This window comes from Opisthocomus hoazin, chromosome 5, assembly GCF_030867145.1.
Source record: "Opisthocomus hoazin isolate bOpiHoa1 chromosome 5, bOpiHoa1.hap1, whole genome shotgun sequence".
Lineage (NCBI taxonomy): Eukaryota > Metazoa > Chordata > Aves > Opisthocomiformes > Opisthocomidae > Opisthocomus > Opisthocomus hoazin.
Window position 1 is genome coordinate 50,463,797 of NC_134418.1, and position 15,369 is coordinate 50,479,165.

At 43.9% G+C, this 15,369-nt stretch overlaps 1 protein-coding gene across 5 annotated transcripts in view; it reads left to right on the plus strand.

Moving 5' to 3' along the window:
• The window catches only part of AFF1 (ALF transcription elongation factor 1), a 120,345-nt gene that overhangs the window by 99,570 nt on the left and 5,406 nt on the right, over positions 1-15,369 (plus strand). For 4 of the 5 annotated variants that reach the window (XM_075421222.1, XM_075421223.1, XM_009937127.2 and 1 more), the window contains 10 exons: positions 1,222-2,145; positions 4,698-4,795; positions 7,526-7,772; positions 8,665-8,756; positions 9,721-9,784; positions 10,603-10,739; positions 11,943-12,014; positions 12,631-12,724; positions 12,823-12,866; positions 14,231-14,460. In XM_075421222.1, the coding sequence (XP_075277337.1) occupies positions 1,222-2,145; positions 4,698-4,795; positions 7,526-7,772; positions 8,665-8,756; positions 9,721-9,784; positions 10,603-10,739; positions 11,943-12,014; positions 12,631-12,724; positions 12,823-12,866; positions 14,231-14,460 (2,002 nt within the window). The remainder of the gene's footprint in view (positions 1-1,221; positions 2,146-4,697; positions 4,796-7,525; positions 7,773-8,664; positions 8,757-9,720; positions 9,785-10,602; positions 10,740-11,942; positions 12,015-12,630; positions 12,725-12,822; positions 12,867-14,230; positions 14,461-15,369) is intronic. The other variant, XM_075421225.1, reaches the window with a different exon arrangement.

Below are 15,369 nucleotides of genomic sequence, written 5' to 3' on the forward strand. Positions count from 1 at the left end.
AAAAATGTTCTTCAGTGGCTACTAAGTTAAAATTCTAATGAAAATAAAGCAGATTTGTGTTATCTGAAAAGTATAATGGATTTGTGGTTTAATTTTACTTATAATCCCATGGTAAAACCAAGGGCTGTTTTTTAAACCAGGTTTCTAGATTGACTCACTCAAACACAGTTGAAGACATGTCCTGTTTATCCATGTGTTCTACAACAAGTTGAGTCTGGATAGAGATGAAAGTCATGGTAGAAGGGTTTCATTAGTCTTGGAAAACCGATTATGTATTAGGCTTTCTCTTTTCGAGGAAGAGTTGTGTCTCTTCTCAGAAGTGAGAGTTGTGACTGGGGGCGGTCAGTGACGGCAGGAGTGTAGCTGTGCTCTGATGGTGCCCAGATAACGAGCTACACATTATAGTGATGCTGACACATACATGGTATTTTTAGAACAGGCCCCAGAGAATCATGCCCCTTATTTGCAGCTCGTTTTCTGTTTTAGGGTTAGCTGAGTTTGCTTTCCTCATAATTTGTCAGACTACTGTTAGATTAGGCAGGGCTTGTTGGAACCACATTATGTTGTCTGACTGTGACTCCAGAGGCCTTCAGACCTCAGTTGTTGCTCATGCCTTGCTTGACTCAGAGGAAAGCGAGTGTTGGGTTGTAGGCAGAGGACCCAGAAGAGTCTGGACTTCATGTGCTAGCCATGCAATTTCCTTTGGTAAATGGTTTTCTTTTGGTTGAACCACAGGAGCCTGACAGCCTGCCTGTCAGACTTCAGTGAGATGTGGTAGCTGGCACAATTCCTTGTCCATTTTGAAAGCAGTTCTGTGTGCAAATAGCTATCCAAAAGCATTACGAGGACAGCACCTAATCTGTTTTTACAATTGCTGCTTTTTTCATACGTTGTCTGATTGTGCAATGATGTTGGCTGGTGGCAAAGCAAGATGAAGCTTTCATGTATACCGGTCTCTACTGAGTGACAGGTAGGGCTAGCAGAGATCCAGGAGTGCTGTGCAACACATATGACTGATCCTGTGCAAAACCAAGGTCTGTGTTTCCGAAGTAAGTGTTGATGTGCTCACGCTAGAGCATCTCCACTGTCTCATGGTCTTTCACTTTCAAGCTCTATTAACACTAAGGGGAAATTTTACTGGATACTAGTAAGCTGTGCTAGGATGGAAGTAGTCCATAAAGGCATCGGTCTTGCATCCTTCCTTTCTGTTTTTGTCTGCAGCCCGACCCACCAACTTCTAATAAGTGGCAGCTCGACAACTGGCTAACCAAGGTGAATCCACCAGCAGTGCCACCAGAGAGTCTCAGTGAGACTCTCTCATCCCATGAGGATGGACGTGAGGAGGGCAAGGAGCAGGGACAGGGCGTCAGCAGCAATTCCTCCCACCAGCAGACTGAGCCAAGGGAGTCTCATCACAAGAGTTCAGGCCCAGCAGCTGGGGCTTCTCAGGACACTTATGCTCTGACCAAACACAACTGCCACAAGTCTCCTGTGTGCACTGAGGAGCCCTTGCCCAGGCAAACTGTGGGCATCAAAAGGCCTGGCAAGGCCCTGGTGCATGAGGGGCCCAAGGGAGACCTGAAGGTGGAGAGTGACCCTGGTCCTTTTGAGGTCAGAGACCAGTCTTCCAGAGACAAGCCGAAAGTAAAAACGAAAGGGAAGACAAAATCCAGTGACAGAAAAGACCTGAAGCCAGCACTGCAAGAGCCCCCTGAGAACAGAAAGCACAAGAGCTCCCACCAGACCAACGCCAAACCCTTCTTGGACCCCAAGGTCATCAGAGATGTTTTGCTTGGCAGTGTGCAGGAGCATCTTGCTCTCAGTCCCCTTCCTCAAGGCCAGGGCACAACCCCCACCAGGACTAATGGCCACAGGCCTGCCATCGTGGCCAGAGAGGATTTTCACAAGGAGAAACTGCCCTTACCTATCAGGGAGAAGAAGCTGCTCTCGCCAGTGAGGGACTCCCTCGCCCCTCAGTCCCTCATGGTGAAAATAGATCTCCCTCTCCTGTCAAGAGTCCCCCAGCCCCCTGGGAAAGGCAGTCACCAGAAGAGAGCAGAGACCAAGGAACTCCCCAGTGCAAGGAAGCAGGACTTGGAGCGGAAAACCACGGATACTCCTGACAAGTCCCTTCAAAAGAGGAAGGTGAGATATGGAGGTGGGTTTGTACAAGCACCAAGGTGGTGTTTGAAAAACCCACACGGAGAGTTCATTTCCACTTCATAGGTTGGGAGTGGACCCATTACGCTCCTCCTATAAAGGTGTTATCAGACTTCTAAAGGGAGTGTGTATCAAAACTGTCCACAGATGTTTCTTGTTGGTCACAAATCCCCTGCTGAGCAAATGAAGCGCCCTGTAAGCTAACAAATGCTTTGGTGTGTTAAAACATTTTGCTGTGTTTTCTTGAAATACTAGTTTTCTCAGACAACAAAACCCCAGCCCTCCTGTGTTGGAGGAGCTTTTGGCAGCAGGCTGTGTCAGCATATGGCTGCCTAGCCCCCTGGTAGCATTTGTGGGTTTCTCCAGCTTTCAGCCCAAGCAGAGCTTTGTAGGGCTGCAGTGCCCCCTCCCCCTCCAGCCCCTTTAAAAGCAGCAGGGTATCTGAGGCACCTTCCAGACTGTGCAGTCATCTGCACCATCCATCTAATGTCTGCTGTGGGAGAGCGCCTTGCCTGCAGTTTGTGGGGTGCCCAGAGGGAGAACCAACCCAGGCCGCCCTGGTCAGTGGGTTTCAATTTTCTCCATGTATGCACCTTCTACTGCCTTTTGCCATGCAATGTCAGTCTGAGTAGTGTAGTCTTTTCCTGTTTGGAGTCACTTACTTCCATGAAACAGTTGTGATTGCTTGCTTACGCAAAGAGGAACGAATTCTGCAGGTGTGAGCTAGGGGAGATGGCAGCAGCCCCGTTCCTTTTGCTTTTCCATAAATGCAGACCTCTAACTGAACCAAGGTCACTGATAGTTACAACCATCACTAAACCCAGCCTTGTATCTCAGCGCTTGGATAAATACGCAGAAAAAACTTCTCTGTGGTGCTAGCAGTGATGCTAACGCTGAAAAGATGCATGTGTCTAGTAAGGGGCTTACCAGAGACCCCTTTGCAGAGTCCTTCAGCTGTGTTAGTTGCTTTCCCTTGAATTACAAGACAGCACTTTTATTTAACTGAGATGATAGTTGCGCACAAGTGGTTTTTGGAAAGCTGACTCCCAAAGGGGACTGTGAATATATGTCCAGCCAGCTGGTTCAGCTGCACAAAGGGTTGGCTGCAGGCCTTATGGTGAATGGGTATTCACTGTGGATATTTCGGTACCTGTATACTTTTTTGGTGGCCCTCACAGAGTGGGTGGCTTAGCGTGTGTGGGTGAATAACCTTGGTTTCCACGTGGGTTTCATCTAGTCTTGTCATTTTCTGAACTTCCAATAGTTGTGGAGGACAGTGGAGAAGAGCAGGGAAATGATGAAGAAACTTGAGAGACCTTGGCAGTCCCCCTCTTGCAGAGTGGCAGGAGAAACAGGCAGTAAATCTGTCGTTTCGCCTGTTGTCTCAGAGACCCAAGAGAGGAGCTATTTGATGTTAGACATGTCTTCCCTTGTAGTCTGAGTGTCTGATTGCAGGAAAACCCATCTCATAGCCTTGCCGTCTGTATTAAGTCAGCATACATCAGTGTCCTTGGAGGCTCAGGCTTCATCGTAGCCAGCTAGGTCAGGTACAGCTGTCAGACATCTTTTGCAAGAGTGTGGAGCTCAACCTGAGAAACAGTTTAAGGACATGATCTAGGTGCTGGAGCCTTGCCCTGAGCACACTGCCAGAGGTAGGCTCTGGGCCGAGCACAACCCACTGAGCTCCATCGCTGTGACATAAACCCGGATGTACTCTTGGGAGAGAGACAGAAAGTCCTGGAATGCTTTTGGCCACCACTAGGCATGCTGAAGGTAATACTGACTGAAAAGTGCAGGTTTGTTTACATTTTCTTGGCTTGTAGCAAATTGTTCTGAAGTTTTTCATTCAGGTGAGCTTATGATTTACACGCTTTGTATTGCACCGATCTATGGAGTGCAGTTAAAAAGTATTATTTATTACCTCTCTGCCTTAATGCTTCCTGTTCTTTCCCAAGACAATGGCAGTGATTTTAACTGACTGTTTAAAATTTCACCTATGTCAGATTCTTGTTAATAAAACCAAAAAACCCTGCACATCTTGGGAATCTGAGTGATCTAACTCTCCTGTGAATGTATTTTTTTTCCTTCTCTGTGATAAGGCATATCACAAAACACAATTGCTTGCAGTTCATGACTTTGGCAGGAGGAAACTGAGTACATTTCTGTCTCATTCATACTGAGTAGGAGAAAAAACCCAACAGAACAGATGAAATGCTTATTGTCAGCAGTGGAAGTGCCTTAATTTTGATTACGATTAGGAACAAGAGATTTAGCAGTTCTATCCCCACCAATACAAAATAATTAATCTGTCCAAGCAAAAGTATATAAAATATCGTTTTAGGATACTTGTCAGTGAGTCTGAAATCTGTATCCGCTGTGCTCTGGGTTTCCACTTTGTCAGTTCCAATATCTTATCTTTCTTCTTACCTACTTTTTTTAACTAGAATCGATGAATTTTAGTTGTCTCCGTCTTGTACTTTACATGAACTTTCAAAACCTGAGTGATTTTTTTCTTTCTGGTTTTTTCTTCCTGTTAGAGGGAAGTGGAGAAGGAGGTTGATAGGAAGAAAATGAAATCAGGAAAAGAAACAAAATCATTGCAGTCTTCGGCTAACAAAGACTCCAATAAATTAAAGTGAGTATACAGTGGTGGGATGACAGAAAGATGCATAAAACTAAGTCTTTCTTAAAAAGCTTGAGGTGAGGAACTGTATATCCTGTCCTCATACTTATGAGTTTGCTTGTAACATAATGTGCCTTCTGAAACTTAATCTGCTGCAGATTTATCCTTACATTCTGAAACCAACTATGTGGCTATGGGAATGTAATTTATTTGCCTTCTTATTTGTTGCAGATGTGAAGTGATACTTTGCTGTCACCTATCTTCCTCTCTCTTAATGCTGAGGATTATGGTTCTAATCATTCAAGCATAAGCTGATGTTTCAGTGCCTGGTCATCCTCCATAATTGGTTTACACTGCTGCAAAAGCGTTGAATATTGTGGCATTTGTCCTGATTTCTAACAGTTGAGATCGGAATGAAAACTTCACCATTTTAGACATGAACTTATCCATCCCGCAGCTTGTGTTGCTGCATGCTGTGATCCATATGTTACACGTAGCTGAAAAAATCTGTGTATGCTGCAAGAAATTTAGTTGCCAGTTGTGCCCATACTACTTTTGCTTCTAAGCTGATAGGCAACTATTTGCACTGCTGTCTTTCAGACCAGATGCAGGAAACAAATTTGTGCAGAAGTTATATGTTGTTGGAGTTGCAAACAGTGTGGTAGATTGCCTGCCTATTGGGCTGCCGGAGACATTTCCCCTTCTCCAAACTACAATGGTAGTAGTCTGTCAGCAGATGATTGCCCTAGATGATCTAGGAGGTGGCAGCTGTAGTGTGAGGAGTAGCATATGCTTGTTCTGCACAATAGGGTCTCAGGGGATGGCAAGAGAACTTGCTGTCTAGTTGAAGATGTCCCTGCTCGTTGCAGAGGTTTTGGACTAGATGATCTTTAAAGGTCCCTTCCAACCCAAACTATTCTATGATTCTAGCTGAGTAAGAATTGAGAGTTCAAGTATCAGTTATATCTGCTTTCATGAGAAATGAAACTAGCTCTAAAACGCTTTTAAAAGGGAGTTGGACTAGAGGATCTGTAAAGGTCCCTTCCAACCCAAACCATTCTATGATTCTATGAACTTTTTCTTTGCCCGTGTCTTCCTCATTCTGGGTTCTGCTGCCATACTTGTTTTGGGGAAGTTTGTGGTCTCACTGTGTGGGAAGCAGCATAAAGCCTTTTGTCAGATTCACGACACTTGACACGCGTTTAAAGCTCTTAGTCTTTGTAAGGTGAGAAGATGATATGGACAAGTTTCGCAGAGAAACTGAGGTGCAGACAAATTGAGTTGCTTGCTCCGACTTCCGCTGCAAACAGGTGAAATGGCTGAAAGTGTGGCCTGGAAGTCATGACTCTCATTCCCGTGACTGAGAGATCGTGTCCACAGCAGAGAGTTCTGGCAGCCTCTTGGGAAAGGATATTGTAGTAAGTGTAAATGTATGTTCATAAATTTTGACTTGGTGATCATTGCTCTTTTCTTAATTGGACGGGTCCCGATGAAAGAAAAAAGGCAGATGTTAATGCTGATATGGTCTGATCCCTCAGATACTTTTGCTGTCACCTGTTGCAGGCTTTGAATAGCACTTACCGGCTGGCTGCTGGTGCACAGGGTGTCTGTGCTAGGTGGGACCTGTCTTCTCCCAGCTGAGAACACAGAGGAGGATGTGATGGATATTGCAGACCTCTATTTTCTCACCTTGTTGCCATGCAAGGCTGCTGAACTGGGATGCTTCAGAAGCACGCGGATATGCAGTTCCCCCTTTCCCTAACCAAACCAGGATGTTGCAGTGCCAATAGGGTTTTCACTGTGACTGGCCCAAATTTGTATAGGGGTGAAATGTGCAAAGCCCAGTCCAGAAAACAAATTTGTATGTGTAGGTGGGTGGGGGGAGGGAGCATTTCCCTTCTCCACTAAAATAATTTTGTTTTCTTGTCCATTTTGTATGTGACCTAACAGACACGCAACTAAGTGTGCCTTTCGAATCATGGCTCTGTCTGGAATTTCAGGTGGCCTTTATCGCCAGGAATTTCTTATTTATTCCAGCATAGCATTTGCAGTGCTTCTAGTAGATCTGGTGAAACTTACCCCAAAATTCAGATGATCAGAAATCTGATAAGCCACTGTATTATTAAATATGATAGTCTCTGCCATTTAAAAGCACAGCATTTTAAGTCTTTCTCACTTGAATCCTCTCAGCTTTCTAAGTGTTGTCTCGTTGAGCAGGCAAGTGTTAAAGGAACAACGCAGTTTAATTCTATTAAAGCACGTGCAGGATCAAGTGTCAGGGTGGGTATCTCTGACCATGATAGGTATCTTCTGCCATAATGGGGAGAGAGAGGCAGTGCATTTGCCTTGTTGGGTGATTTGTCCCAGGGATTTTAGTCGCTGTATTTACCCCTCTCCTTCTTTCAGTGGAAAGGGGCTGTGTTGGAGGGGAAGCCTTTTTTGCAACATCCTGATGTTCTGGTTGCAAGTCTTTACTCCAAGGGCAAGTCATGAGGCTTGTTCCTACTTGAAAAGCAACTTGCTTGTATGATGTTGGCAGCTGAAGATGCGGTATCTAATGCACAATGAAGTCCCTGAGGTTTCATTTTGCTTTTGTTGGATTCTTTATGTTAACAAGTCATCTCACACTTCCAGAAAAGTTGAAACAGAATTAGTACATGATGTAACTAAGTTTTTAAAAAATCCTGACATTATATGTACACCATATTCATCCCAATTGCTGAATTTGTTTCCCGTCTCCAGAGCATCAAAAGCTTCATTTGAAACCCATAAGAAAGATCTCCTGCTACCCCCGCCACTGCCACCCGTGTCTCCTGCACATCCTGCACCAAACTCAACCAAGATGGCCCAAAAGAGACCCAGAAGTGAAAGTGGTGAGCTGCCTGCCATGGATAACACTGCCAGGAGCAAGAGCAACCGCAAGGATCCTTTGTTCTCCAAGCACAAGAAAGTGGAGAGAAATCACTCTGAACTGTCGAAGGGCATCAAAGTAGGTATCCGTTATAACTGGCAGGATGTTTCCTGTGACCCTTGGGTGCTGTGTGATTCTCTTTAGAAACGTGTTCTGAGTATATTAAAAAGGAAGGAGGATAAACCAGCCACCAGAGAAACCTCTTGAAGAATTTTTGCCCCTTTAAGGCTATCTGTGACCATATGTTGCTAGCCTGAAAGCCTGCGTTGTAACTTCTCTGCCGACTTTACATCATCTCTTTTCATCTTACCAGTGAAACATAGTGAGAGGGAGTGGCCGTGTAAAAACTAAAGGCAAGAGAGTCATGTTTATGGTAGTAACTGTTTCTGACTGTAGGCAACTGCAAGTACAATATTGGTGTGACAATAAGTGTGTTTACAAAAGAAAGAGTGGATTTCTTCAAAATAAACAAGCAACCTGTGTTTTTGTCTGGTAACCTGGGTATAAAGTTTTATAGCTTTCTTACAAAATTGTTAATGATCCTTGCAACTGGATCTTTGCATTTTTGGGTTATAAGATTCAATTATATTGCTTTTTACTGGTGGCTGGGTGTGTGTGGTCTAAGTTGTCGTCATGTGTGGGGTTGTTAAGCAAGACTGTGCATGCTGTATTAGCTGGCACTGCTTGCTTTTTCCTGATAATGTAGTGAGTAATGGAAAATCAGCAATTGCTGTGTAGTTAAGCTGGAAATAAATGTGAATGGATATGTGTTCCTGCCTTGGCTAGTGGTCGTGAAAAATGTGCTGCTTGTAGCCTTGCCGCTATCTTAGCCATAGAGGAAGACCCTGGAGAATAGACTATTGCCTGGGACAAATAAACATTCTCTCTTGAAATTTAGGAAAGCCAGACTTTGGAATTGATTTAGATGTATCTCTCTAACCAGCTACATCTCTACTTTGTGTTTTCTCAGGGATCTGCAGGGGATGTCACAGATCCTTTCCCAGTGCCTTCTTTGCCAAATGGTACCTCCAAGCCAAGGAGACCTCAACTGAAGTTTGAAAAGTAAATTTTTGTTTTACACCCCCTGTCTGTACTTTCTGAAGACACCAGGCAAGGCTGGCCCTGCAGCCACCCTGGCTTCTGTTTATTCATGACCACTTCTTCTGGGAGGAAAGAGAGAGTGACAGATGTCTGTACTGCGTTCTCATGTCTGGGACTTACCCCACCCACCACAAAGCAAAGGTCTCATTACAACCGTTCTTGGTTGGAGGAAAGCTACTCTAGAAATGGGGTACTATTTAACTCTGCGAGGAGGTGTCTCTTGTGCCTGCCTATCAGTGGGTTTTGATTTGTCTGATTCTTGACAATTGGCAAACTCATCTGTGACAAGGTGGTGGGCTGGCAGCTGACTTTTTCTGAGAAGTCATGACTCTCTACTTGCTCTGTTTTGTTAGCGCACAGGTGGCTGTGTGCTCTTTGCTTGGTGACTAGATTATCCCAGTGCACAGAAATGTGTGTGGTCCAACTTTACTGTCGTTGATGTGTTGATTGAGACCAAGACCTGTAGAAGCGTTGGTGACCATAACTCTTGTAAGCAGATAACTTGAATGCAAGCTCTTTTGGTTTGAGATGAGTGTGTGGTACTGCAAAGTTTACTGTATGTTTCAATCAAAATATATTTGTAGTATTGTACTTGAGGAAGGATAGGAGATCACATAATACCATCTTTCCATGGGTGAGAAGTAAACCTGGCCTCATAGTAGCCTAACCTCCAGTGTTTTATCATCTTGAAATGTAAGTTTTCAATGTTATTCTAACATACGCTTTTTAAGTGTATCTGTGCATTCAGCTGCTGTGTATTTCTGAACAACATTCATTTAGTTACTATCATACAGTGTTTGATAAGGCTGTAACAGACTTACTGAAACAGGATATTTGGACTCATAGCATTCTTTAGATATGAAGGTAAAATTGCTAATTATCCTACCCTTTTTCTCTGTTTCTCCTCTCCCTGTCCCCAATTCAGACAGCATCCGGTGGAATACTACATAGAAGAGGCCAAGAGGCTGAAGCACAAAGCTGATGCAATGGTAAGCCTTGGACATGTGCTAGAAATGTTAACTAGCTCTTGCATTTGGACTTGATACCTGTGTGCATGTAAGATTCGCTGGCTAACATTATTTCCATACTCCATACTTGGAGTATGTTCAAGGCATATGTGGGGAGGCTGTCTTTATTTGCCAGATGCTCAGACATTTCCCCTTGTTGTAGACACGGCTAGAGAACAGGATTCAGAACTGATATTGTCTGAGGTTAGCAGGCCTGTTAGCTTTGCAGAGCTATCACAAAGACCTTGGAAGATAGATGGAACAGTTAGTTTTAAGACAGTTTATTTTGAAACATCAGGATCCTGATGGTAATTATGTTGCTGGTGAAAAAGACTTGAAAGTGCCCTTTGCAGATGTAACTGGCTTTCTCTGCTATGTGCAGTTTTAACAGTGTGCATGAATTAACGTATTTTTTTGCCAATTACAACTCAGTCAAATAATGTACATTTGCTACTTGCTGTTTACCTGTGAAAATGAAGTGTAGTAGGAAAGCCTCATCTACCTCTCACAAGGCAGGCCTCCAAGACCAGACAATAATATCCAAAAATTGTGAAGGTAATAAATTACTCAAGGAAAGTATTGAGCAAGAGGAGGAGATGCAAATAGCCAGAGCATACAAAGCTGATGACTGGGATCACACTGGGGGTTCTGCTGAGAACCCTTTAAGTATCATCCAGAGGCCTGACTTGCATCTTTTTCTTTCTTCAAATCCTGCCTAACTGGAGAGGAAAGGAATTCAGGTACGCATGAGAGAAGTAGTTTTCGTCTTAGTCTAAAAATGAGAATTTTCTTCCCAACAGACCGACAAGACTGGAAAGGCCTTTCAGTACCTAGATGCTGCCCTTTCCTTCGTTGAATATGGGCTTGCCTTGGAATCAGATGCACAAGCACCAAAATCAGCTTACAGCATATTCAGCGACACCATAGATCTCATCAAGTAAGCGGTTTTCAAAGCGTGACGGTGAGGCAGCACATTAGGAGGGGAAAGGTTAGTTGCACTGCGTGTTTGCGACTGTGGCAGCTCTGGATTCCCACCGTGGAGCAGAGTTCGGGTTGCTGTACAAGCACGAGACAGACAGACGATCCAGAGGCACCGGAGACAGATCCTTTGAAATGTTTCAGCATTGCTTATTGGAAAAAGTGGGCACCATGTCCTCCTCATCATTTGAGCCTTGCAGCTGAGGAACACCAGAGGATACTGGTTATGACAGTGAAGGACATGAAGGAGTTTTTACTTTGTCCAGATCTGAAGTTGCTTTTGCATGTGAGCTCAGTAGTGTTTCAGTTAAAAAAAGCAAAGCAACAGTATAGTGTGTGGAAGAACAGTTAGTGCCCCAAAGGTCTTGCAGCTTGATTGAAGGCAGGTTTATTTTACTGGTTTCTCCCATGTGTCTTTCTACCAGTACGCTTTATTTGAGCTTCTTTTAGCAACTTTCCTCATTTAATTTCACAGCTATGGTAGATGTATGTAGATAGTGTGACATACACTGGTAGTGCAACCCAAGGAACCCTGTATTGGATAGAAGAGAGACAGGTATTAGGTTATTCATATTGAAATTGCAGGTTACATGACTGTTTTCAAGAGGTGATTTGACTTCTTGCCTTACAGCTGAAACAGCTGTCAGGATTTTTTTGAGGAAGACTTCAAACATTGTTTTCTTTCTGGTCTTGATGGACTGTGTTTCCAAGATGATGATGTTGCTTTGTTTTCAAAAAGTGTATTTGCTTGTCTGTTTTTTTGCCAAAAGAAACATTTCCACTAGGATGTCTGTCATGTCCAGAAACACTTGAATTAATAGTTCATCTTCAGTAGTGGGGCCACTTACTCTGGGCCCCCAGGCTTGTAGGTGGCCCACGGGAGGCATCTATTTGTAGGGATGTTGCCCGTTAATCAGTGTAAGAGGAGAGCGAGTTGCAAAAGGGGCCACATCTGTTCCCACTGCGTAGAAAACAAGGTATTTTGAGACAGAGTCCTCTGCTGAAAATCATACAAAGCACTCCGTGTCAGGACTAAGAGCTCAGGGCAGGTTTCCTGGCTTTAGGACCAGTGTTTGAGATAATGGCGTGTGCTGTTTTTTCATAAACCATGGGACTTCAGAGCACTGATGGCTGACAAGATACTGTTATTTTGTTTGCCTAGATTCATCATGACATTGAAATCCTTTACGGACTCCTCAGCATCTTCACATGAAAAAGCCTTTGCTGTGTTATGGTGCGTAACCTTTTTTCTGTGCTGTCATATTCTGTTTTTAGACTTGATAGAGTAAAAGACCTGTTACTTTCAGGGGCAAAGGAATGAGTTAAACGGGAATCAGAGTTCTGCAAGGGAAAAAAAACCACAATATAAAAACCAGAATGAACTGGAACATCTCTAAAGTGAACCGGGATATCACAAGGGACCACACTTGGAAGGCACAGGCTCTAAAATTTGATCTGCTGGTCACTTGAGAGTGCATACAGGCTTTCACTTAAGGTGAAAGAATGTGATTTGGCTGCCCATGTTTGAGCTGTGTAAGTGAAGCTGTAGTTGAACATAGCTGAGGCACTTCTGGATGGGAGCTTACTCAGCCCACGGCACCTATAAAGATGCTGCGACCTGTTTATATAAAAGACCAGACATGGCCCTTCCTTGTTGTTCCCCCTCCCACCCCCATGATTTTTTTCACAAGAGTCTTTTTTTAAGATGAGTGGAAGGAGGAGAAATTCTGATCTTTCTTAACTTTGCAGTACAGTTGATGTGTGCCTGCCTTTGTCCCAAAAGGCTGGTGACTGCTTAGCAAGCAGCAGCGAGTGTGAACACTGATGCTTGGGTGTGTTTCTGTTCACAGCATGCGCTCCCAGTCCATTCTGCACATGGCAATGTTTCGTTACAAAAAAGACACTGCAGTAAAGTATTCCAGGGTCCTGAATGACCACTTCAAGGTAGGGCATGCATATTACTAAGCTGACAGCTGGGTGGCTGCAGTACTGATGTCAGCTGAGTAGCCCAGACCTAACAAGAGTTCTGTTCCTTGCTGCAGAGTTCTTCCAGAGTAACACAAGCACCTTCTCCATGTGTTGCAAGGTGAGATTTAAAAATACATACGTTGTAATGTGTGTATAAGGGTGTGAGTGAAAACAGTAGCTGGAGTATTTGAGTTGCAAGCTGCATTTGAGAGTGCCTCACCACTTGCTTTTTCTTACCACCTGAAATCATAGTGTTAGGGGGCGTGGGTATGATTCTGCTCTCTCTTTCCTGTCTTTTCTCATTGGAAAGGTTTGGGTTTTTTTTTTTTTTGTTACAATGTCCAGAGTTGTTATGTATTGAGCAAAGTAGTTCTTCACTTGAGCAGGTCAGAGGAGTAAGAAAGGTATCGCCACTATGCTGTTTCAGAGCCCCTGTTGTTATCTTTGCTCTGTTAGTGATGCCTTGAGACTTAATGGGATTCCATCCCCATCTCCCTGGCCGCTGTCCAATAGGACTATGCCTTCACCCTGTGGTAGCATGAATTTGAGGTGATACTTCAATATGTTTCTCTTTTGCTCAGTCACCAATTAACAAAAAGAAACTCCTTTTCTAACTTGTGAGTTATTGAGCGTTTTGTCCTTTCTGTGTATCTGCAGCAGTGTTGCTGTGTGTGTGGCAGCAACAGTAAAAGGCAAGCTGTCACCTAACAGATTAAACCAATGCCCAGCAGACTGGGCCTGTATTTTAGTGACAGTGAGTAAGAGTTTTTCTGTGCGCTGTGGTAATTGCATTTGGCACATAGCTACCCAGCTCCAGATCTGACCCTTTTAAACTCTGCGCTTGAGAGAGGGTTGTGTGGTCTTTAATGGTGATGCTGTTATTACAGTTACTTTTCTGCCACCTTGCACAGTATAGTTTATTGGGAAGTAAATGGTCTCCCACGAGCAGTGGTGGAAGCCCTCATACCAGTGACTAAAATTAGGTTGGTTGAGGTGGTGGGGGTGAAGTGATGTGATGAAGCCAGCCTGTGTCTGGAAGGCAGGCAGCTGACTGCATTTAGCTTCCCTGGATCTATAAATATGTTTGTGTAGGCTGACCTGACTGCTTTGACTAGCTGTCAGAAAGCTCCAGCTTTCATAGGTGGGGAGCTTCAGCATGCCTGAAATGTAAGTAGTTTCTGGTGAAAGCTTCCACAAGTAGGTGCAGATTTTGGAAGGTGGGTTGGTGGCCCTTTCTGATGTCTGGTCCCTCAATTTCTCTTGTCAAGAGGAGTCCTTAGAGTTGCAAATCACTTCAGAAACCTTGGCCTTGCACTCAAAGAACAATTACTTGTTACGTAGCTGAACACATGTCAATTTTCAGCACTCACTCCACACGGCAGACCTGGATGATACCGGATAGCTCCTGCCATAAGGTCGTCTTGTGGCGAGACTTTTAACTCTGAAGTTAATCATTCGTAATGGTGTTTCTTTCTCCTGCAGAAGCACAGGCATGCCTTCTCCTCTTTCTCCAGTGCCCTCTCCTGCCGGTTCTGTGAGTTCTCAGCCGGGATCAAATGCTAGCAACTGCAGTGGCAACATCATTGGGTCTTCAATCACTGTCCCCTATAATATCCCAAGTATCACCTCTTCCTATGTCAATATCACTTCCTATGTCCTCTATGCGCATGATATTTGGGAACAGGCTGAGGCACTGGCCAGGAAGAATAAGGGTAAGTTTTTGCCCTCTGACTTTGCTGTCTTATGTGTTGTCATTATGTATATGTACTTGCTTAAATCCTAACACTCAGTGTAGCAAACGCCATACCTAAAGATCAAAGCATAAAATATGTTGAAATAGACAGCTGTGGCATATTGGCAGAGGTACTTGATGGTGATATATTGATGAGTGATCCAATTAAAAGGTTGTCTTGGTGTCCTCAAATGTCTAAGAGCTCAGGGATGAGTGTATCAAGTGCAGGAAACGTGCCAACTTGCTTCATGGTAACATAAGAAGCATAAGAGGTTTTTTGCCATTGGTTTTTCGTTTTGGGGCCCTTAGCTTTTCTGAGTTGGTTCACTTTCTTTAAAAACAGCTTTTTGGCCTGTAGCCATGTGGTTTAATTTGTTTGTCAAACTTGCAGGTATTTTTGTCTTGAAAAGAGTGAAGCTGGCTTTTCTCCATAACAGAGAAGCTAAGCAGCATTTGAATTTACGTCCTTGCTGGGCACGTGACCAGTATGTTCCAGTAGCATTTCCAAAAATTGCTGCTACTTCTTTTATTTTACAGTTTACAGTCTGGTTAAAAATGTATTGTCCTGTGGTAGGTGCAGTGGTGAATAAGCAAAACCCTAGAGTACATGCAGTTCAGTCTGTAACCTGCCATCCCATGTGGCATTTGCAGTGTCATTTTTCGTAAAACACAAAGTTTTGTGAGTTACTTTGGGCGAAGGGATATATTGCCATGATCTGTTGGCAGATTTGCAGAAGAAAATAAGCATGATGTGCCTGGCTGAGTTGTTCGAAGACTGTAAAAATACTCATGCTAACAAGGCAGTCACTGAAATTCAAAAGGCTTTGCAAGTCACCTTTGAATAAAGTAACTCCAGTTGTTGGCTGTCCTGTGAGCAAATCTGTGCTCG